Source organism: Gossypium hirsutum, chromosome A13 (genome assembly GCF_007990345.1).
Source record: "Gossypium hirsutum isolate 1008001.06 chromosome A13, Gossypium_hirsutum_v2.1, whole genome shotgun sequence".
NCBI classification, from domain to species: Eukaryota; Viridiplantae; Streptophyta; class Magnoliopsida; order Malvales; family Malvaceae; genus Gossypium; species Gossypium hirsutum.
In genome coordinates, this window is record NC_053436.1 from 90,771,013 (window position 1) to 90,796,146 (window position 25,134).

The window sequence follows — 25,134 nt, forward strand, 5'->3', positions numbered from 1 at the left end:
TTATAAATATAAGTTTTAATTTTTACTCAAATAATTGGTTAAAAAAATTAGTTAGTAAACAAAATTTGTTTTGACTTATCAAAAAGAAACCCGATTCTATTAAAAGAGTTCTATTAAATGATTTTATATAATAAATAAAAAATTCAATTGTTATATTAAATGATTTTATATTTAAATTATCATGTTTTCATTAGAAAAGAAAAAAATTACTTTTATTGTAAACAATAAAATTTAATTAATTATCTAACAAGTATTTTTATATTTCTTATATAAAATTTTTATAAATAATATATTTTATGATATAATCTAATATATTATATTTTTATTAATTATATATTATCTACAAATTGTTATGATCAATTTATTGGTTGTTAAAGAAAAAAATTTAAATTGTTAAAGTTTAATTTATAATATATATTATTATATTGTTATGATCAATTTCAAATGCTTTAATAACGGTTATAAATTTTTTATTAGCACTATATTTGAGTTTAAAAAATAATTTATATATGTTAATTAGTCATTTTGAATAATTTTACTTTACTTTAATTACATGAAGTAAAATTATATTGTACTAGAAATTCTATGACATGTATACGCGTTGAAAATCTCGTAATAAAACACATATGTGTTTAAAAATAGCATATAATAAATAACAAAAAGTAAGATCTGAAACTAATAATAACATATATGCAATATGTGTTGAATTAAAATAAATAATAATTTAAATTGTGAGTAAAAAGGAAATTTAAATAGTTAAATACATCATATTAAGAATATCAACTACACTCCAATTGTTTATTGTGGTATTGCTATTTTTCTTGAGTTGGTATTGAGTTTATTTATGATATTAACTCAATAAATAACATTCTCAATATATACAAACAATATGGGTAAAATAATTTATGTAATCAAATTAAAAAATATCAAAATAAAGTTTTGACCGAAGCGGTAAAAAGAAGATTTAATGAAGTTGGTGATATGTGTTTAGATATTATCATATGTGATTTTTTTTGTTTAATTAAAAGTATAAAAAGGCAAAAGTACCATTGTGATAATATAACTAATTTATATACGAAAAGTTATTTTAGTAATTTCTTTTACAAAATTAATGAACGATTGACCAATGACACAAAGTTAGTCAGTGATTTAAATAATACTATAGATATTGAATATGTTAAAATAATTTAATTATGATTTGAATATTTTAATTATAATATTTGAATAGTTAGATAAATTAATATATTTTAATTATATTTAACAATTCAAATAAAAAATATTTTACACTAATTATAAGAATTAAAAATATAATATCTAAAAGTTAAATGCATAAAATCTATGAAATACCTTAAACAAATTCAAGTACATCTTAAAAAACCTTTTTAACAGCAAAACTAACTAATTCTTAATTGGCTTTACCGACTTCTCCCCAGCACGCATTGAACAAAGTGCATGTGCGCCATGACCATGTTTGGTATATATAACAAATAAAGTTGGAAGGCAAGGCGAGCAATAGGCAAACGAAGAGACGAGACGAGGAAGGGAGGCTTTGAAGTAGAACATTTTAAGTGAAATTAAATAAAAAGAAGTAGTTATTTAAAAACAGAATAAAATTCCCAAAAACTCCAATCCCTAGTCGGGTTCGTTGTTTAGAGTAAAGTGGCTGGGCTCTTCGGCTGCTGTTGGCTGTTGGCGCCCTAATTTCAATTTTCTCTCTCAGAAAAACCCAAACTCTCAATTACTCAATCCTTCCATCAACAATTTTCAAACACCTTTTTGATCATGCCCCAACCGTCAATCCCTCCTCTGCCTCTCGCTCAACAACCACCCCCAGCCCCCGCCGCTGGGCCAGCCGCACCTGGTGTCCAAGTGCGCTGCGCCGGATGTCGAATGATCCTCTCTGTGGGCCCTGGCGTCACTGAATTCGTTTGTCCCACTTGCCAGCTGCCCCAAATGCTGCCGCCGGAGCTCATGACTAGGGCTCGCATTAATAATCCACCGCCTAACCAGTCATCGGTGCCCGCACATGGAATCGATCCGACCAAGATCCAACTACCCTGCGCTAATTGCAAGGCTATCCTCAATGTCCCTTATGGCCTGGCTAGGTTTTCTTGCCCTCAGTGTGGAGTCGATTTGGCTGTCGATTTGAACAAGATGAAACAACTCTTTCCCCCTCCGCAGCCCCGTCCACCTCTTCCTCCTGAGGAAGTCAACGAGGTTTTTTTTTTTTTTTCATTTCAAAAAGTTGTCTTAATATGATTGTTCACTGTTGCTTATTGAATCGTTTAAGCTAGGTTGAGTTTGATTGCTACTTTTGCTTCTTGCTTTTAGCTTCTGGAAATAGAAATCAGAAACTGTTTTTCAATGCAAAATGAATGTCACTTTTGAATATTTAAAAATGTAAATTGTTATATTCTGTTTTGAACTAAATGATCGTACTTTTATTTAGAGCAATTATTTTATAGTATAGCAAGTTAGTCATTTCTTTGTTTTTAATTTCTTTGTGATTTTTCTTTTTAGTATTTGCGTGTGCTTTTTAGAAATATTTCTAGGAAGCAAAATCAAACAGAAAAAAGACAGAACCGTAATATGACTGTACTAATAGTGTTTGTTAGTTTAGTTGTTTGAATTGTTTTTTCCACTGCTATTCTTTTTGTCTCTCTGTGCGTGGTTATGTGCTTACAGTTATATATGTTGTCCAATTCTAACTTTACCGTGTTATTTTTTCATGCTATTGTAAGTTTGCCAGCTAACAATAACTATGCTGATACTTTTGCTACAAGTGATGTTAATTGTAATTAGACATGTGAAAACATGACCTAGTTATTGAAGTTTGCATGAAACACGCCCCTTGATTGTAAGCCATTTCATTGGCTGAATTTTTAGTTTAGACAATTAAATAAATGTTTTCCATTAGGACCACAGTCTTGTAATCTTAGGATATTCAGTGACAATGTATACTCATTGCCTGAAATATAAAAACCAAAAATTCTTTCCATATACAGGTGACGTGTCTTGAACAAATTGTTGTACATAGTTCTTTTAGGTTCTAATCATTGCATTGATGTCAATTTATAAGCTTGAGCTGTTTCATGTCAACCAAATGCATGCTAGAAATAATGGTATTGACATTCTACTTGTAGCATGTAGGTGTATCTTGGGAGTCACTGAAGATAAGAATAGATGATGTTACTCACTCTTTTGTGTTTATTGCTTCCATAAGATTGCAAGTGCAACAAATTTGCCTACTGAGCATATTGAGGGCATCTGTATTTAGTAAGACAAAATAATATTATAGAAAGTGTAACCTAGGAAGAAAGCTCCTTCATGAGAGAAGAAGAACTCTGAAATATTTCAGGAAAAATTAACTGATTGAAGGGAACAGTTTTGAAGGAATTGGATACCATAATGAATTACTATGCCTTTTTAAGTGCCAAGATACCATCTTTTAGTTGGTCTTCATTGTGGGATTGGTGCATCCATGCCCAAAAAATTTCCTTTAGTTTTTAGATATGGATATACCAACCACTTTTACCACCCCTTTCCTTCAGACTAAACGGAAACGTTAGTACATTCCCTTTCTAGTGGTTCTTCTTTCAGTATGTGCTGCACTTATGAGGATATCCCTGTCCTTATTCCCGTGCTTCTATTTTCTATATGATTTTAAAACTTTTCAGGTAGCAATTGAAGTGGAGAGAGAAGAAGATGAAGGTGGGCCAGTGGGAGAAACTTTTACTGACTATGTGAGATTCATTATAGAGGACTACACAAGTTTTCTTTTACCATCTTTCCATTTCTTTCTTTTTTTCGTGACTTCTCATTTGAAGCCTTTGGAATTGTTAACTCATATGAATTTGATGTGGCAGCGTCCTCCAAAACTATCTATTGGCCCTCCTCATCCAGATCCTATTGTGGAGACATCTTCCTTATCTGCAGTGCAGCCACCCGAGCCTACTTATGATCTAAGAATCAAGGATGACTTGGAAAATTCAAAGGCCTTGTCATGCTTGCAGATTGAGACATTGGTCTATGCTTGTCAGGTCTCTTCTATGACAGAAATATGGTTAACAATTGTAAATATATTCTTCCGTTGTAACCTCGTTTTTGATATCCTTGACAGAGACACCTGCAGCACCTACCAAGTGGTTCTAGGGCAGGATTCTTTGTTGGAGATGGAGCTGGTGTTGGTAAAGGTCGAACAATTGCAGGGTTAATATGGGAGAATTGGCATCATGCAAGGAGGAAAGCTATGTAAGTTTTAGTTTGCAACATGTGTAGACATGCTGACTGCTTCCACTATAGTTTTTACTGCATTCTGGTTGTATTGTAATTTATCTCATGTTCCACAACACATTTCTTCCTTGTCTTCACTATGATGATCTTATACAGATGGATTTCTGTTGGTTCTGACTTGAAGTTTGATGCAAGAAGAGACTTGGATGATGTTGGGGCAGCGTGCATTGAAGGTAAATACCTAAAGTGTAGAAATATTAGAAGCTAATATATGTTACAATTGCTCTCTTGAATATATCCTTTAACAGGTTTGAGTGCCCATTAAATTGTTGCACTCCTGCTTATGACATAAATATGGAGTGAAGGGATTTAATGAATGGGTTGAACAGATAGAAATGCTTTCTTTCTGTTATCTGTATATTTGTTTCCTTTGGAATTTTGAATATTTACCTAGTTTTTTTTTTTGTTATATTGTTATACTCTTGTGTGTATGCTTGCTGCTTCAGTAAAATATCTTTTTTCTTTTTTTTTTTTTGTAGCTTTATTCTAATAACGTCTTATTTATCATTTTGATTTGCAAAACTTACGATAAATGGGGGTAATCATGATCCTAGCAAATGAGTTGTAAAAGGGTATATATTTTACAAAAACGCCATTTTAATGATCAAGTTATTTTAATGTTGTGGTTTAACTGGTGGAGGATCTAGAACATGTGCGTAGCTACACAAAAGTGATTATGTAGGACTCATGAAACTAAAATTATCTGCTTTTTTGTTTTTCTATTTTTCATCAAAAGTTTACTACTTATGATTCATTATAGCTTATCCTTACTCAAGATCAATGCTATAGATGTAAATGATAAGTTCTGAGATTTAACCCTATGTGGGGTACTTAGCCCAACTCTGTTTCTTTCTCAACCTATCAGCATAGGTATATGAAATTATTGTAGTCTCAGAGGGTTGTTTTTTTATCTTTTATAAATCAAGTTTTCCTTCTTTCATCAAGCATCTGTTTATGAGTATTCCTCCTTCTGGCTGTCTGCTTACTGGTTGAAAGTTCTTTTGGTTAAATTGCATTAGGTAGTTTGTAACTTAGGGCTGCATGAATTGAGTTTGTTAGCACATTCATCATTAGGAGAGGCTATGTCATTCTTATATCAGGAAAGAGCGATAGTACTGTGTGTGCACAATATATTCAGCAATATCTACCTAAATCAATGTTTTGGTTCAAATTTTGGTTGTTGAATAAAAAAGAAAAAGTTTAGCGGTGTGGTTACACGGGTTGGATTTGCCTTATGTGAGGTGTAAATATTTGTTTCTTTATGCAGTTCATGCTTTGAACAAGTTACCTTATTCAAAGCTTGATTCGAAGTCTGTTGGGATCAATCAGGGAGTTGTATTTTTGACATATAGTAGTCTCATTGCATCTTCTGAGAAAGGTCGTTCTCGTCTGCAGCAGCTTGTGCAGTGGTGTGGATCAGGATTTGATGGACTTATCATATTTGATGAGGTACACTATTTCCTTTGGAACTGTTATGAAATCTCCCTTGTTGCTTCGGTAGTTTCTTCTATAATTTTTTCTTTTGTCGATTTCATCATGAGATAGTGTTCTGCGGTTTCAATATATTTTTCTATTTTTATTGCTAAGGGTCAATGGCTTCATTGTAGTGCCACAAAGCCAAAAACTTGGTGCCAGAAGCTGGAAGTCAGCCAACTCGTACAGGTGAAGCAGTTCTAGAAATTCAGGTTAGTGCTTTTTTTTTGGGGGGGGGGGTGTTGTTTACTACTCCTTTCATTGTAGATTATTATTGATTTTTTATTATGGTTCGTTCACATGTTAGTAGAATTTAAGTAGGCTCGAGGAACATTTCTTACTTAGAACAAGTAGAAGAAAGAGATGACAAATTAAAATTTAGAGGTAATCAGAGATAGACAAAAACAATTAGGGTAAATATAGGAAATGAGGGGAGAAGCATAAGAGTTGGTGAGAAAACCCAAAAGAATCAGTTCTGGGAGAAAATCATGATTCTCAACATCTCAAATATTCATCATTCAAAAGCTAATTGAAACTAAACTATCTAAAACTAAATCTAAATGCTTGATACATGCAAAGCACTAAATATAACCTAAAGCCCATAATACTTGGTGAAAGTAGAATAATAAGTACTGTAAGATGACATCAGTGTCTTGTTTGGTTGCTTTTGTAATAACGTATGTAAGATGTTATTTAATACACATGTATTAAAATGAGTTCTAATAACATAAAGGAATAAATAGTCTAATAATTGGTAGATAAATTGAAAACTATGTATATGCTCATTTTACTTTGTTCGGTTAAGGTGTTGGACAAATAATTATCCTATGAAATATAATATTTTCCTTTAATAAAAAAGCTCAATAAATCAAACTTAGCAAAATTTATAACACTATCATCAACTTTAATTAGATCTATCCAAGGGTGGGGCTATCACTAAGTTCGATAGACCCTAACTAGCTTGGATTAGACTTAGATAAGATAAATTTGATCTCGAATTGACCTGCGACCTGAATTACTATTTATTAATAAAAAAATATCCCATAAAACAGTGGAATCAATAATAAATAAAACAATGTCTGTGTCAACTTTTGTATAATAAAAAAATTATCTCATATTCTGTAATTACCAAAAGCAAGATATAAAATTTTATATATTGAAAAAAAAATACAGATAGACACTTTTTTGAAATCAATTGATGATATTCAGTATTAAGAGGTGTATTAATTTTTTTGAAACCAAAAGTGGGTTATCTTAAACTGATGTATTAACATCTGTGTTAAAATTATAATACTTATTCAAAACGTGGTGCAAATGATCTAGAATAGCCTCAATATATTTAATGAATATAATTGAGCCTGTAAATTTTAAAATAAAGTTCTAGGTAACAAATCTCTAAACAATGTTTTTCCATTGTCATTCTGAAGAACACTTGACCTAGAGTACGGAAAAACCTGAGCATTTTGGAAGGAAAATCATGGCATCTTCCGTTCTTTAATTTAGAACAAGGAGAAAGCAATAACATAGAAGTTTGAAGTGAAAATTGTAGATGGATAGCAGTTTAGGTGAATAGATGAAATGTGGGGAGAAAACTAGAAGGAATCAATAGATGGAGAAAATGATGATCTCATCCCAAAGTCTCAAATATCCATCATCCGAAAGCTATCTACTTAAAATAACATAATTATTTTTATTAAACCCCAAACCCTTCTAAAACACAAAATACCTAATATAACCTTAAAATCTTAATGCTTGGAAAATAAGTAAAATACTGATCAATATACAATAGCCTACATAATCTAAAGTAGTGTAATAATATGAAAATATTATACTTGTATAGTCAAACCCGTAAAATATAAAATAACGGTAGGTAACTTAATCCCTCAACTGACATGCTTTTCTCGACCAATGCTTTCTTTCCTTTGTTATCCTCTTATGTTTGGAAAGCTTAGCCAAAAAGCTCATAGGTAAGCTTGGAGGCGATCGTTGGTATTGAAATTCCTATAAAAACAACTACAAGAGAAAATTGTGCTCCATATTTTTAGAATGGAGTGTCATAAAGAAAAATATACAGGTTGCTTTTGGCATATTTATTTAATACTACTAATGGATAGGCTTCTAGAAATATTCAAAGTTATGCCTGACTATATTATAATATTTTGTATTTTTTGATTGGGTAGGAGAAACAAATTTTTGGATTGTAATTCCACTATTTTAAACATAGAAAAAGAAAATATGTAAAATATGGGGAGGGAATTGAAAAGTGACGCTTGTTGCTTAGTGGTGTGTCTTGTCTTGATTAAGTTTAGAGTTAGTTGTGACCTTATACTTACATTATGTCTCTAGTTTGCATTATCAAAGGTTAGTTTTAGGTTAACATGGTATTGAATTTTTGTTTATATTATTAGTTGCTTGTAAGATTGAAGCCCATAATCGTTGGCGACATGGTAGGCCTGTTTGTTTTAGTTCATATTGGGTTTGCACAAAGAGGGATGTGGTAAGTGGTGGTATCTAATTAAGATGTGTTGTATAGCTTTATTTTCAAGTTTAGATTCTTTACATTTATCCAAGTAGTTATGTTGGATGCTTAATTTTTTTAACTAAGAGCAATTAGTTTAATATTGGATGATCATTATGAGGAATAAACAACTAGAAAGGAAGTTGTGAATATCGTTGGAATATGATTGTGATGTGGAATTCCATATTAGCTAAAGCTTTTGAAATCTTGTTATGTAGGATATCTCTAGCTCCTAAAATATTTAACATCTGGCTCTATAATTAGCCATGAAGAAGTCTTAAAGATAATACTTTCTAACTAATATGATTGCCTTGGAAAAAGTGTTCATATACCCTCATGCTGGACCATACGCATATGCATGAGCTTCCAATAATGGAAAATTGTCTTCCTAGAAATTCCTTAACTGGTGCTTTGCATTTGCTAAAATTACAGGCTCGACTTCCTGAAGCACGGGTTATTTATTGCTCTGCAACTGGGGCATCTGAACCACGCAATATGGGGTATATGATCAGGCTTGGTCTTTGGGGAGCTGGAACAAGTTTTCCTGATTTCCAGAGTTTTTTAGGTTTAATCTTTATGCCCTCTAGTGACAGTTTTTTTCGTTCCATATTCCATTTTTTTTATACCTTGTCATATTCCAGTCAAATATTTTGTACAACCAAGAAAATTAGTACAATTAATAAAGGTTATGGTTTGTCAGCAAGGGGAAAAAAAGAATAAAATTAAGGGTTATGGTGAGGAAGAAAGTACAGTGATAACTAGATTGTTTTTTGCTCACGTTACATTTAGGTTATCTGTTGACTGGGAATTAATTTATCTCTTATTCTGTTTTCATGATATTTCATCTGTAGTTTTCAAAATACTTATAACCCCCCCCCAAAAAAAAAAATTCGAAGTAGATATTCATGATTCTTTACATTTTAAGTGAATCTGTTGATTTTAAACCTCGAGGGCATGTCAAATATTAAACTACTGAACCTTAGCACATCAATACTTTCGGTTGGAAACTCTACTCACCACCTGCCAATGATAATATGCAATATCAAGTAGCATCATTTAGCAAGAGAAATTATGGATTTTAACTGAGCTATGCAAATGCCTGATAATACTTGTGCTACTGTGTCTTTGGACTTGGTAAATTGATTCTTTATATTTGAATCAATTATCCCTGTGTTTTTTTATTATGTCTGAATTGATTTTAGTTTGTCTTTCATAATTGCAAATTGATTTCTGAGTGCAGTAGATACATCAAGAAATTTGATCAAAGGTATTTCAAGTAATAATAACGACTTTAGCTTGGCATATGGAATGACTATGGTTCTTGATGGGACCTTGCATGTAGCTTTGGCATTATTTTCTGTGTGAGGAATCATGATGATTCATCGACCATTTACAGGATTGTCCGGCGGTGAAAATTGTCTTATATTGGTTAGAAACTTTTAGATGTTGTATAATTGGCTCTTAGAATTTTGTATGAATGGTGGTCTTCAAATCCTTACTTTTATAGGTGGTTTTGTTGTCTAAAATGTTATTTTTTTCTAATGCTGTTCATTCATCTCGGTTTTTCATTTGTAGTCCATAGATAGAAATTGGTTATGAATGTATTTAGCTGATTCTTTCTTTGCTGCTGAAAACAAAGATATGAAACAAGAAAAAGTACAGATGTTTTATTCCATTTATACTTGTTAAGAAGGGGTTTTCTTTATTTACAGCCAGAAAGCTAATTCATTAATATTTTGAAAAATTTTGCTTATTACTGCATTGAAATTTGTTTTTAGTGCAAATTAAAGTTTTTTTTAAAAGCATGTTTGTTGTTGGAAAATGTGAATTTGTGCACCATTGAATTCTTGTTCTTAAGATTGACATTTTATTAATTTTATTTAGCTATATTCTTTTTTCAAATTCCCGGTTTTCTCTTTTCATTCTTTCAGTACACATTAGCTTCTCTCTCTCTCTCCATAATTTTTTAAAAATCCCTTTTAAGTGTCTCCTACTAAGTGCTAAATCTACAGCAATATCTCTCATTTTCCCTAGTTATCTTTTTCAGGTTTTAGATTTTTTGTTTCTATAATCGGATTTGTTTTTTACTTGAATTCATTATTCTAGAATTGCTATCTAGTATTTTATTTTCCCTGGGAAAGTTTAAAAAATGCAATGCAAGGTCAGATATAAATTGCTGAAGTGGATAGGTGTGACTTTGAATGGAAGATGAAAGTGTAAAATATATGGCAAAAGATATCATGAACATATTTAGACTAAGTTGATGTTTCTAAATTATTGTTTGTCACTTTCATTCTTAATATTATGACTTTGGTTTTTTTTTCTTCAGTGGGTTTGTGAGAAGGGGGCATTTTTGTGAATATAAAAAAAAAGTCAGGAGGGAAAAGTGAATATTTAGAGCCAACCAGGTGGTTAGTGTTTTTTAGGGTTCTTGAGAGGGGGGTTTCTGGTTTCACCCTTAATTTTGTTGATCAATGTCACAGCTGTATGATATTGAAGTGCTCAAGAGTCTTTGCCACAGGTACATTATACATGATGTTAAAGTCAAGAGTCCATGTAACATTGCTGAACATTGAATTTTAAGCACTAGAAATCACTTAATAAATACCATATCTAACATTGCAATTAGACAAAATAATGAAAAAAAACTTTGTTATGCTAGTTGCTTTACTACAATTCTATTAGCATGGTGCAACAATATTGATAAATTTTTCCGACTCTCTATGTATTTCACTTTTGTCCTTGTTTTTGCATATGATTAATTGGATTTCCAATCTCTGCCCTTTCTCTTTTCCTCTGTTGGGTTCACAAGTATTATTTTGAATATGTACCATCACACGTTTTTTTTCCCTATTTCTGAATTCCCTGTCAAATTGAAATTTTATGTTTTTATCCTTAATTATCAAATTCTTTTAATGATTGCATTAATGACTGTGTATATTATTTCTGTTTTGCGTTCTAAAATTGAGATTATTTTATGCACCTTTTTTTTTTTCGCTTATCTCAATTTATTTATGAAAGAAGAAAAAAATTGCCTTCTGCAATTTAAAGTCATTTTTGCTCCATGTAACCTTCAAAGAAGCCTATACTATGAAAATACTAGCTTATTTATTTGTAGAAATAAGTTTTTGGCATTGTTATTAATAAGCTGCAATCAAATCACAAGTCAATACTGAGTATGTATTCCTTAATAATTGTAAATATCTAGTTTTCTCCAATCTCAGTTTATGACTTTTCACATCATATGTGCCTGCTTGAGATCTAGTCTCTTTTGGTTATGTACTTCTTAAATTGTTTCCCAGTAGTTAGAATTTTGGCTGAAACTTTCTGTAAAATGAATATTTTCACAGTTGCTTTAGAGAAAGGAGGTGTTGGGGCATTGGAACTTGTTGCAATGGACATGAAAGCAAGGTAAAATGGTTAGAATGTCTCTGTAAAGTAGTTACTGGATAAATTCTTTGTTTCTTACACAATCTTCTTCCAAATTTCAGGGGAATGTATGTATGTCGCACCCTGAGTTATAAGGGAGTAGAGTTTGAGGTTATTGAAGCACCATTAGAAGCTGAAATGGAGGTATGTAAGTTTATTTCATTTGCTTCCTAATGAAATTGTTTTTTGAATTATACCATCTCTTTCCAAATGAGTATGCCAGATATAGTTAAATCAATATCCTGTTATATATGACTATAGTGTATATTACATTGAAATTTTCTGCGAATCTCTGTGATAAGCTATAATGTGCATTTAGTCTCTACAAATTTCTCAGATTGGGCTCTGCTTTTGACATTTTTGCAATCAAGGACAAATAATAACAGCATTTGTTTTCAACCATTAGTACTTATTATATGGTACTTATGTGAATGTTTTGCTATAAGTTAGAATGTGGCATGGAGTTCCTATGACCAAAGTAGTCAACTGCATGCATGGAGCATTATGCCCTTTTGGCTACAAACCACTCATCGTATAGTAGAGTTTCTTAAAACAATTAACTAGTGGGCAAAATATGTTTATTAATCCAAATGAAAGCCGTGAAGAGGTTGACAATACAAGACATAAAATGACATATAGATATAAAATTAAAAGAATTGAAGCAAAAGGCCCCACAAGAAAACCAGATAGATCCACACTGAAAGAATTTCAACTCTGTTAACATCCATTTCTGCAAGATGGCCACCTAGGATGTTAGATTCACTCAAAGAGTGTGCATAAAGAACAGCTTTTTGATATTTTCCTTCCAAGTTGAACATATGTAGAATATATAAAAAAGAAAAAAAGAAAAAAATCCGGTTCCTTTCCAGTCATAATCTTTCTTTAAACTGGATTCTTTTCTTGCAAACCTATCTCTCCGTTCTCAGTTATGTTACTTCTAACCTTTGAAGGTAAAACTTACCCTGACTCATCCATGATGCTGCTCAAGAGGATTAAGTGTCGTGCGTGGTCTTTCAATCTTATCCTTCATTTGTTTCTAAACTCTCAGCTTAATATTGAATTGTTTGATGATAATTCATGGATTCTTTTTATCAGTTTCATATATTTTGTTGCTTTGGAGTTTCTTCATAGATATGGAATTATGTAAGTGCTTTGAATTTCATTTATACTCAGTACAAAGGATTGCCTTGTTGGTTTATTTATCTGGACTTTAGGTGCCTGTTAGTAATTCTCTCTTTTCATTTATCTAATTTTCTCCGGATATTCACTATATATACAATTCTATGTATGATCCTTCTTTTAGTTTTTCCCCTCTTAAAATATGTTGTACCTTGTCAAAATTTTCTTTTTGAAAAACATTATTGTACTTGATTCAACTTGCTCGATGTAGTTTTGAAAATCCAATGTCATAATTTTGTTCTTTGAAAAGATTCACAGAAGGGCACATCATGAATATTGATGGAAAAGGACTAATGGTGTTTATGAGCAACATCAGAACTGTGGTTCTCATTTTATATGTTGTTCTGAATATTTTCTGCTTTCTTCTCTTTCGGTGCTTTTTGAGCTAGTATTGTTGTGAAATGTTTTTCGTAAAGCTGCTACTGTTATCAATTATAATCTCCCACCTATTTGCTACTAGATTTTTTATCTTTAATTTTCTTTTATCATCTGACAACAAGTGGGTGGGAATGGGCTGACAGCATTCAAATTCTTCCTCGCCTTGCTCACTTGGGCAAAAAGATGACTGATGGTCTTCTTAGTTTCTGATCATATATTTTTTCCCTAGGCAATGTATAAAAAAGCAGCAGAGCTTTGGGCAGAGCTTCGAGTTGAATTGCTGTCAGCAAGTGCTTTTCATAGTAATGAGAAGCCTAACCCCAGTCAATTATGGAGAATGTATTGGTCAAGCCATCAGGTATGAGAATTTTCTGGGTTTTTGTGCATGGCAAGCTAAGTGTTTTCTCATTTCTGTATTCTTTGTCAATCGCAACCTATCATATATGTATATTTTTTCATATAGTTGCAACTGTTCCCTATTTGGTGTTGTAGCGCTTTTTTAGACACATGTGTATGTCAGCTAAGGTGCCTGCTACGGTGAGGCTTGCTAAGCAAGCACTAAAAGAAGATAAGTGTGTGGTTATAGGCCTTCAGAGTACTGGGGAGGCACGGACTGAGGAAGCCGTGACCAAATATGTATGTCTTCTGCTTACTTTCTATCTAGTGATGTATGTTTTTATTTGTTTTTCTTTTTGTTAAGCACTCTTTAATTATTCATCTTTTCTTTTTCATGAAATAGGGTCTTGAACTTGATGATTTTGTTTCGGGACCCCGAGAATTGTTGCTGAAATTTGTGGACGAAAACTATCCATTACCTGAAAAGCCCGAACCTCTCCAAGGTTTGATGCATCTGTGTTTCTAGGCTGGCTTGTTTCACACTCGGTGCTGATTGGATTATTGGTAATTTGCTGATCTTCTATTAGGAGATGAAAGTGTAAAGGAACTTCAACGAAAGCGGCACTCTGCAACGCCTGGTGTCTCACTAAAAGGAAGAGTTAGGAAAGTTGCAAAATGGAAACCTGCTAGTGATGGTGAAAGTGATGAAGAATCTGATAGTAAGTTTTTCTACACCAGGATAAGCTCAATTGTATTGAATCTGCTTATGTCTTAAATGACAAACACCTCTGCTAGTCTGAAGGAGAGAAGAAAAAGTGAAGAAGAGGATTTACCCATTTATATTTATATTTCCTTTTATACCTGTTTTTAATAATTAGTTTCAATTCCATTTCTAGTTACACTCACAGTACAGGTCATTTATTTTTTTTATAGCATAATTTGGACGCACCTTTTTTGAAATTATAATGTGATTTGTAATTTTGATTTCTTTTCTTGCATGGTGATTAGAGCTGAAATTGTTACTCTATTCATTGCTTATATTCTAATTTTTGTACTCAATGATATAAAAAAACTGCTAATTAGGTGTTTTCATAGCTAAGTCTCTGCTTCATCAATGCAGCTGATTCTGGGCATGAGTCTACTGAATCTGATGATGAGTTTCAGATTTGTGAGATATGCAGTAGTGAAGAGGTAATTTGTTTTTTTCTTGATTATGCATTGACTATCTACAATTCTTTACATCTGCTATGCTATCATTAATCCAGGAGAGGAAGAAATTGCTCCAATGTTCCTGTTGTGGGAAACTTGTGCATCCTGCTTGTTTAGTTCCACCTATTACAGATTTAGTCCCTGAGAAGTGGTCATGTTATTCCTGCAAGGAGAAAACAGATGAATACATGCAAGCAAGGCGTGCATATATAGAGGAACTTTTAAAGAGGTTTTTGTAGTTCGCATGTTGTTTCTTTCGTAAATACGTTCTTCCATTCTCCTCATGATATTCTCAAAGTAGTGTGGATGAGGGTTATTGTGTTGTTTTCATTTTACTTGGAGATGAATTAACAAATTTCCTATAAACTTTGGCTCAGGTATGAACAAGCTTTGCAGCGCAAATCAAAAATTTTGGATATAATTCGCTCTTTGGATCTTCCAAACAATCCCTTGGATGACATTATTGATCAGGTTGGCCATAGTTCTTGTTCTCTTCTCAAAAGTCTACAATGGTGTTTAAGATTGCTAATAATTTGTATGTTTTGGGTGATCTTTTGCCTTTTGAATTCTTTTGCTTGTCATTGACTATGTGAGATCAAGGCCAAGGCATAGCCTGCTTTGCTTGCAAAATACTTTGAAATTTTCTGTGGGCTTTATCTTCTACCTCTACTTTCTCTTTTCAAAAAATGGTTTTGTTCTGCTTAATCAGTTAGTTTAATGTTCTGGAGGCTTTCTGAAACAATTTTTTACCTGAGTCAGCCTTTACCCATGTTACATAAATTGTTGTGACCTTTAGATGCTCGTAAAATTTCACGATATGTTCTAAATCTTGGAGGATGGTTAATTTGATTAGGGACTTCCACTACAGTGCATTCTGTAACTTTCATGATATGTTTTTGTTCATGGAAAATGGTTAATTTGATAAGGGACTTTTACTGCAGTGTAACATTTATCATGTCTCTTTGGTACAATGCTGGAGTGGCATTTACTCAAAAAGTCAAGTTACCTAGACCTGCAAATTGCTAGTTTCTATGGACCCCAATAGAGAACAGTTATGAGTGATTACAAGTTCAAGAGTCTCTTTCTATAAAGTAATTTCCTATCTAGAAATTATTGAAGGTTCATGTAACAGCCATGCAGGTCAGCGGATAATGCTAGACATTAAGATTGCATACTTGTTTTTCTTTCCGACGGATTTAGTGAATGAATGCTGTTTATTTGTAGTTATCTCCTGAACAACCTGTGTAGTTATTTCCTGAACAACCTGTTTAAATATTTTGATATTGCAACTTAAAGTATTGTGATACATTTTGTTACCTTCCAAAGAAAATTGACTAAAGGCTGAGGAATATATGGCCGAGAAGTGCTAGTTTTGCCAAATTTCTGAAGTTTTGTTTGATTTTGGTCTCTTCAATGCAATGTACATAGGAGTCTTATTGCAGACCTTTTAAATTTGTTAGAGATTAGTCTCCTTCTTCCCCTATTATTTTCATAGGGGAAATTTTTTTCCTAAAAAAAGAAATGGTGGAAATTCATTTGAATTTGGATGATTTGTCAGTTAGGGTTCTGACCAAAACATCCTGTTGAGAGAAGACTAGATGAATGCGCTGTAATTTGTCAACTATAATATCATATTAATTTCTACTACTATGCTGACACAACGTGCATGTTCATTTTTTTTATGTTCCAATGCATTCTTAATTTCTACTCATTTGACTCATATCTTTAAGAGAAATTCATTTCTTTAAGAAAAAGGTCAAATGAACAGTAAACTGATTGACCCATCTATGTTCTCTGTGTTTTGAACCAAACTATGGCATTAACTAAATCCCTTTGCTCCAAATAATAGATGAGGGAGGGAAGATCCTTCTCCAGCAAGCTTTGCCTGTGGTGAATCATTCGCACTTGAAAATAAAAGAAATTAAACAAGGAAGCAGGAGAGAAGTTTTAGTCTCAGTTATCGCTTTTGCATGTTATTGCTTATTCTGGTTGTCTGCTTTGGGTCCATGATATCTGTTCATTGGTGATAATTTGTCATCAATAAACTATTGTATCTATGTTTTCCTTATATTTTTGTCCTTTTTAACTATGTATTCAATGAGTTTGCAGCTTGGAGGTCCTGATAAGGTTGCGGAAATGACAGGGAGGCGCGGCATGCTTGTAAGGGCTTCAAGTGGGAAAGGTGTGACTTACCAGGCACGGAACACGTGAGTTTAGTAATTATTTCTCTCAGCTTTTGTTGACCTTATACTGAAGGTTACCTAAGGTGTCTTTCCTCCAACCTATTTTTAGGAAGGAAGTGACAATGGAAATGGTCAATATGCATGAGAAGCAGCTCTTTATGGATGGTAAAAAGTTGGTTGCCATCATATCTGAAGCTGGATCAGCTGGTGTATCATTGCAGGCAGATAGAAGAGCACTGAATCAGGTATTGCTTGTAAAAATAATCTTACCAGTTTTTCATACTGTAATGCACTTCATTTCTGAGAGATGAACTATAGAGTGAACTTTAAGAAATGTCATGTAACATGTGGTTTAGTCTCCTTTCCCATTGCCGCTAAGTGATATATTTCTGCAGAAAAGAAGGGTTCATTTAACATTGGAACTTCCTTGGAGTGCTGACCGAGCAATTCAACAGTTTGGAAGAACTCATCGCTCCAATCAAGCTTCTGCACCTGAATACAGGTGGGCTTATTGATCTGTTGAATGTGAAAAGTAGGCTATTATAGCATCAACTTGTTTGTCTTGAATTTCGCATTGTATGTCACCTTTTTCATCTTTTAATTTGTAAATCAGAGGTTGCTCTCGGTATTATCTTTTCTTAATGGCTTTTCTGTGCATTCTAGAATCACATCATTATGGTGGCATGTGAAATGATGTCAAGAAATTGGATTTTTAGCATGATTGGAATGTAGATGTTTAAAAGATGAATGGTCATGGATTATTTTAAGGGTCATGGTTGGGAAGATGGACAGAGTGGCTTTAGAAGGTTTAATGAATGCATAAATACAAGGGCTTGCATGATATGTATTAAGGAGTTAAAAACAAGGAATTGAGGGTTGGAAGGGAAAATGTTTATATTAGAATGTGGATCACAGGTAATGTAAATTTATGATCTCAAATATATTGTGAAAATGGTAGTTTACCTACGTTCATATTGCTGGGTAGGATTTCATTGACTATAGTTGGTCTTGTTTAGTCTGCAATTTAGTGAAGTTATATGAGTGGAATTTTTGTATGCCTACAGGAAATCAGTAGGAGTTGAATTGATCTGTTGGATTATTCTTTGATGGCACTATTTCTTTTCTCATGCATTGAATAACACAAATATTAAAAGTGCTGTCAAACTTGACTAGTCAAAAGGCATATGTTAGTACAAAAATGCAGTTGGTTGCAAAGTTCATAATGGGGACTATACATGTATGTTTTGGCAATTTATTATTTGACTAGATTTGCTTTGCAGGCTACTTTTTACCAATCTTGGTGGAGAACGGCGGTTTGCATCGATCGTTGCCAAGAGGTTAGAATCTCTTGGAGCCTTGACACAGGGAGATCGCAGGTTAGTTCAATTTTGTTTTTGCAAATATGTTCTCAGAGACATTTTTCATCTAAAGAACTTACACTATGTTTGGATTGCATTAAAAATAGGGAAAGGAAAGGAAAGTAGCATCCTTAGCTTTGTGTGGATAGTTTCTTCTATTATAGCAAGGGAGTTGCATTTCCCTTGCTTTCCCTTGGGTTACTTAGTTTTTAACTACCCCAGATTGGGGGGGAAAGTTAGGGAAAGAAAAGTGAGGTTACTTTTAAGATGTAAATTACTTTTTTATCATATCAATTTTTGACGTAAGTTATTTTACAAAAGGACATAATTGGGAAAAAAAACATTAGAATCAATCATTTCCTTTACTTTCCATAGTTGAACCAAACAAAGATTGTAAATATTACTTTACTTCAGTAATTTTAGCTATCCAAACAAAATAAACATGCATAATATCCTTTCTTTAATCCTCCTTTCTTTTCCTTTCCTTTATAATTTTTTATCATCAATTTTTTACGTAAGTTATTTTACAAAAGGACATAATTGGGAAAAAAAAACATTAGAATCAATCATTTCCTTTACTTTCCATAGTTGAACCAAACAAAGATTGTAAATATTACTTTACTTCAGTAATTTTAGCTATCCAAACAAAATAAACATGCATAATATCCTTTCTTTAATCCTCTTTTCTTTTCCTTTCCTTTATAATTATTTATCCAAACCTAGGGTTAAGCCATGGACATATATGGTCACTGGTTTGGCTTCCCCCATACATCAGTTAAAAACTAATATTTGAATAAATTGACATGCTAAGTTCATTCACTTCAGTATTCAAATCGCATTTCACATAATCAAGGAACTTTTGGAAATTCGACTGTGTTTAAATTTTCAGGAGGAATTTAACTTTAGTGGTGTTTGATAAAATAGAATCAAGTATTTAATCTTTAGTTTTGGAGAAAAGAAAAAAAAACGTTATTAAAAAATTGTTTGGTATTCTACTGAAAATAAATATTTTCCTTTGTTGATCTTTTATATAAATCAAATGTAGAATGTAAAAAGAAGTTTAAAAAAAAAAGGAAAGAACGCAAAGATTAATGTAATTAGATGACAAGTTTCCCTAATAAGCATGATTGAATTTATTTTATAGCATTTTAGCTAAAGATTTTAAACACATTCTCATTGAAAATTTACATTTAAGTTGTTTTAAAAATAAGTTACCAAACACATTGGAAATATTAAACCATCAGAAGTTTTCATTTTTGGTGGTTTATCAACTTGAATTTTTTTAAAGTTCTTTCTGCTCAAATTTATGCTATTAGACTCCTTAATCATTCTATAACTTAAACATCTATATGAATGGCTGGTTAACTTTTATAATTACGGTTTCTTTGATTTTTTTTCTTATAATGTGACTGATAATTTGCAGGGCGGGTCCATCATTGAGTGCTTACAACTATGATAGTTCTTATGGTAAAAAGGCATTGATGGTGATGTATAGAGGGATTATGGAGCAGGTTCTTGTAATGTTTTTTCAGTAGTACTACATGTACAAAGAAAAATGATGGGGGGGAATAACTTTAGTTGTGGTTTCCAGGATAATCTGCCTGTTGTGCCTCCTGGATGTTCATCAGAAAAACCAGAAACAATTCAAGATTTTATCACAAAGGCAAAAGCTGCCCTTGTTTCTGTTGGAATTGTTAGGGATACGGTTCTTGGTAACAATCTTATTGCAATTCAAATGAGTAAAACATTTTTTAGTCATTTATGTCATTTTCTGTTGACCTCTAGAAAATAGACCATTAATCATTGACTTCTAATGGCCTATTTATTTGTTTTATTACCATTTATTTGCTATAGGTAATGGGAAGGATAACGGAAAATTCTCTGGCCGAATAGTTGATTCAGACATGCATGATGTTGGTCGTTTCCTAAATCGTCTATTAGGACTGCCACCTGATATTCAGAATAGGTATCTTGTTGGCTAAAACACATTCTTGGTTGTTGTTAGGTTGCATTTAGTATGCTGACTACATGCAATTGAAATGCAGGCTATTCGAGTTGTTCATCAGTATCTTGGATGTCCTGATTCAGAATGCAAGAATTGAAGGAAATCTTGATTCTGGAATTGTTGACATGAAAGCAAACATAATTGAATTACAAGGAAACCCAAAGGTTAATTCTTGACAGATTTAGCGACTTACTTTGTGTAATTAGATTAAGCTAACTATTCCCTTCCGACAGACTGTCCACGTTGATCAAATGTCTGGGGCATCAACTGTGCTGTTTACTTTCACATTGGATCGTGGAATCACATGGGAGGTATTTCTTTCTTTTATGCACTTGACTTTGTGACTGGTTTGTTTTATTCGAACAAGTTTAATGCCCATTGCTCTGTGATTTAATTGTGTGGTAGTCTGCAAGTACCATGCTTGATGAGAAGAAGAAGGATGGACTTGGTTCAGCCAATGATGGATTCTATGAGTCTAAAAGAGAATGGTTAGGAAGACGTCATTTTGTTCTAGCATTTGAGAGGTATTCGTTTTCCTTCTTGCAAGACTTGATCGTGTAGCTTAAGGAGTTAGAATTATTAATAACACAAGTCATAGGAATTATGTGCAGGTCTTTAAAATAGTATAATTATTACAGTTGTTTTAACTATATTTTGTTGTAAACATTGATTGAACTTTCCACTTCAGTTACAAATAACTTTTTCGCACTAAAATCTATTTCAGTTCCGCTTCTGGAATGTTTAAGATAGTCCGTCCAGCTGTTGGAGAGTCAGTAAGGTATTACTTTAAAGCTAAATTGTAACCGAGTCTCAGATTGAACTTGTATTAGAATCTGAATACTTAACCACTTTGACTTCAACTTTCCAGGGAAATGACTTTGGCAGAACTGAAGAACAAATACAGAAGAATCTCATTGCTAGAGAAAGCTCGTCGCGGGTGGGAAGATGAATATGAAGTTTCATCCAAACAGGTATGTTTAAATGCCATTATAATTAAAATTAGAAAAAGAAACAATTGCTATTAAATGGTCTGCTATGAAGCATTGATTTGCCATTTACCTCATCATACCGGTGTCAGATTTTGTGCCTGACACAGCAGAGTACTTACACGATATGCATGGATCCTGCAAAAAATAGGTCATTGATCTCCAGCGTGGAAGGGATAAGGCTGGAGGTTCCACATTTGGTCTTCCAAATGTGGAATCTACAATTTTGGGCAAAAATGGGAGGAACCGCAATGAGTGCAAACCGAACATTCCATCATTAAAATCAATAATTTAAACTCAAAAACATATTAAATCAGTTTCGACTTCATAGAAGTTCCTCTTTGAAACTTTTTCCTTTTATGTTTTAACTTTTTAAATTTATTCTCTGGCTGATATAAAGATTTATAAGCACCGGCACGTTTTAGATCACATGCTTTGAAGGCTTCTGAATATGGATTGAGATAATTTTGGCTTTATTTGGATTGGACGTTTTACCTCCGATTTTTTACACTACAGAATTTGGGGAAAAGAATTTTAATAATTAGAAAGTTCTGTGAAGAAATTGATATCAATGTTTATATTATATTAATTATAAAATAAATATAAAAAAGATTCTTTGTTTCTACTTCTTCATCGCAAAGTCCAAAATTATAGAAATATCATGTCATATCCTTTTACCTGTGTTGCGGGTTCATGTCAAAGCTTCCTAGATGGTCTCTTTTTTGGAATGTTGAAGTGATTATATTTATTGGTCTCTGTTGTATCCAAAGTACTGAAATCTTTCTCTTAGAATACCTAATATCAATATCCTTCTTTTCTTGGATAAAATCTATTATATAAAGAAAATTCCTTGGTTCTCTAGAGATGCAGTGATTAGGAAAATCTTCAGTTAATGGCACTTGATAATCTATTTCAATAATAATCAGCCTAAGGATTTTAGCTAGGATGGTTAGGGTATAAGCACCTAAGTTGGTTTATAGCTTACGGGTATTTAGAAAATATCAAACTTCAGTGTCTTAAAATAATTTATTTTGATATGATGCAAAACGTCTAATTTTTCATAAATAACAAAAAAAAAAAAATCAATTGACCATCTTTCAAATATGACTGGTATAAATTCAGCATAACCCGTTTGATGAAATAATATAGCGTAAAAGGTTTCTCAATTGTTGTAAAATTGGTTTTTTAGACTCAGAACATGAAAAAAGAACAACCAAGTTTTTCTGAATAATGAAAATAATAGTTTTTCAATTGATAACATTTTAAAGACCAGTTGACATGACTTTTATATTATAAATTCACTGTAGTCTGATTAATCAAAATAATTTAGTGTAAAAGGTTTCTCGCCATTGTAAAATTGGTTCATCTTTATCAACAGGTCTGTATTTTTTTTTTTAGTTATTTTGCTAAACCCAAATTTGCTGACAACATGACCTTCCCATGGATTGTTGTTTCATTTGTGTGCAGTGCATGCATGGCCCCAATTGTAAGCTTGGCAATTTCTGTACAGTCGGCAGAAGAATCCAGGAAGTTAATGTTTTGGGTGGCCTCATTCTTCCGGTTTGGGGCACAATTGAGAAAGCCCTTTCTAAGCAGGTAACTTTATGTGTGGTCTGCTCTTAGTAATAATTCCTTGGAAGTTGCATAATGAAGAATTTTCTTTTCCAATCTGAATTTTGTGTCCTTTGTTCTGAAAACATTTTGAATAATAAATACATGAATTTGGTATCTTTTAAGATAGATGCAGTATTTGTATTTTAGTAAATCAGTCGTTGAATAACTTCCATTTACCAAAATTACAATTTTGCTTTTTCTTTCTTTGTTCATTCCTAGAAATCATTTCGTGCAGCTATTTGTTGTGTGGGGCAAGCCATGTGTACTTTTATCTGCAAAATCTGCTGCCCACAGTTCAAAAGATAGAGCTCATAAAGAATGTCATAGTTTTAGAATCAATCAGTTGTAGGAGGCAATGTCGTTTGGGGATATTATATTGTTGTAATTTAGGAAAGAGCACTCAAGAAATTTAGTGTTAGGATTGAGGATTTTCGATATTTATTTGATATATGTCTTGAGTATTGTCAGTTATCTGGCCATCCATATACTTGTTTGAGAATTGAGATTTGCATTCTCTTTTGTCTAACTAATTTTGCTTCACGGTTTAGTTTGATAACTAGAGATTTTCTTTTGTTTAAATTATATGCCTTATTTAAAATAGTAAAATTTTTAAGATCTTGTGGAAGACTCAAGTTTTCAGATGTTCAATTTTGTGATTTTATTCTGTTAATTACTTTCCAAGAACTAGAACTTATTGTTATCTTTTCAGGCCCGTCTCAGCCATAGGCGACTTCGTGTTGTACGGCTAGAAACCACTGCAGATAACTGGCGAATTGTTGGTCTTCTTGTTCCGAATGCAGCAGTTGAAACTGTACTCCAAGGTTCTTTCTCAATCATTCACCTTTGTCATACACTTGTGAGCATTTGCTTGCAGTACAAACACTCTTTTATAAAGTACACCTTCACTCATGCAGAAAGGGCTAGTGTCAACATTTGGAGTTAAGGGGGATGGTTTCTCATTAAGAATTAAATTTTCTACTTCTAAAAACAATTAACTTAGTTTAAAATTATTTGCTTAGAAACCATTGTATTGTATTTGATGGTCTAGTACTATGCAAAGAAATGATCATGCAGGCAACTAGAGAAGTAAATGTTAAAAGTGAGAATTGATATGAATAATATGTTTTGGTTGCAAGGGGTTTCTTCCAGTAGACATTGAAGAGCTTAAATGCAAATTGAATTTTTTTATAAAGCTGTTGGGGCTGTGAAACAAGAGTTAATAAGAAAATTAAAGCTAACTTGCAGACTCGAAAAACCTGGGGGCATCATAATCCTGGTGCCCTTTGCTTTATCTCTGCATTCAGAACATGCATGGAGACGGGCATGCAAAAGGACAAAGTCGAGGATGTTGTTTAATCTTTGTGATTTTGTAAATTGCATCGATTCTTCATATTTGAGTGGGAACATTTATTCCTGCAGTTCTTGTCTGTTGACCTTACTTCTGATAAACATGAGTAAAGGGCTAATAAGAAAAATGAAGAAAACCTTGGTGGTTAAGCAATAAACTTGTAAAAGCCATGGGGGCCATGATCCTCCTAATCCACCAGTTCTATTTCCGGGCACATGCTTGATGCATGCATACTGAATCTGATATATTATATAATTCTTGTGATTGTGTTGATTTTATTTGGGCTTATTATTCTTTTATTTCACTGTTGAAAGCTCTTAGTTCTATGTTCTTCCTAGAAGAAAGTGAATTGAGTTGACAAATCTTCAAATCTTTTAAATGACATGCATATATATATATCATACTGAGATCTCTGTAACTCTTTGGATGCAGATTTGACGTGGGTTCAAGATATTGAAGATTAAAAGCAAGTAGCGGCCATTCTTCTCCTAAGTGTGAGTTTTGAGACGGCTTTTGTTGAGTTTTGTGACAGGTTTTTGAAGCATAAAAGGAAATTTAGTCAAAGGGACAAAGAGGAATCCTATGCTAAGCTTTATAGTGGAAGAAGCACCATTATTTGGAATCGTGCAGCCTTATTCATACTGATTATTTTTTTGCTATAATTTTGTATATCAATATTTTCGCCAAGGGAAAACAGACCGAATAGCTCCCTAGGTTGTGTATTCATTGTAGCAAAACCTGAAATAACTTGAGAGCTAACTTGTAACTAAATGTTTGTTCAAGTTATAGCTGCAATAGATAAATCATTTTTGTTCAAAATCCATT

The 25,134-nt window shown here is 32.7% G+C and overlaps 1 protein-coding gene across 1 annotated transcript; it reads left to right on the forward strand.

Annotated features, from left to right (window-relative positions):
• The first annotated feature begins 1,512 nt into the window (after nucleotides 1–1,512).
• On the forward strand, nucleotides 1,513–25,123 carry LOC107893540 (protein FORGETTER 1). The gene is made up of 32 exons (XM_016818573.2): nucleotides 1,513–2,217; nucleotides 3,678–3,743; nucleotides 3,867–4,040; nucleotides 4,121–4,251; nucleotides 4,390–4,466; nucleotides 5,561–5,742; nucleotides 5,901–5,978; nucleotides 8,717–8,849; nucleotides 11,635–11,695; nucleotides 11,776–11,857; nucleotides 13,500–13,628; nucleotides 13,763–13,906; nucleotides 14,010–14,109; nucleotides 14,194–14,325; nucleotides 14,727–14,797; nucleotides 14,872–15,044; nucleotides 15,193–15,286; nucleotides 16,925–17,022; nucleotides 17,108–17,243; nucleotides 17,394–17,500; nucleotides 18,279–18,374; nucleotides 19,780–19,867; nucleotides 19,948–20,068; nucleotides 20,211–20,322; nucleotides 20,402–20,525; nucleotides 20,595–20,672; nucleotides 20,767–20,885; nucleotides 21,086–21,139; nucleotides 21,230–21,332; nucleotides 22,815–22,943; nucleotides 23,671–23,782; nucleotides 24,742–25,123. Exons 1-32 carry the CDS (start codon nucleotides 1,783–1,785, stop codon nucleotides 24,771–24,773), a joined length of 3,771 nt encoding a protein of 1,256 aa, XP_016674062.2. The 5' UTR covers nucleotides 1,513–1,782; the 3' UTR covers nucleotides 24,774–25,123.
• The last annotated feature ends 11 nt before the right edge of the window (nucleotides 25,124–25,134 follow it).

Bases quoted from the DNA above. Each gene is read 5' to 3' on its own strand.
- LOC107893540 (XM_016818573.2), top strand. From the start codon at position 1,783: ATGCCCCAACCGTCAATCCCTCCTCTGCCTCTCGCTCAACAACCACCC. The intron at 13,629-13,762 runs GTATGAGAATTT...TTGGTGTTGTAG, and splicing joins TGTATTGGTCAAGCCATCAG to CGCTTTTTTAGACACATGTG. The intron at 15,045-15,192 runs GTTTTTGTAGTT...ACTTTGGCTCAG, and splicing joins ATAGAGGAACTTTTAAAGAG to GTATGAACAAGCTTTGCAGC.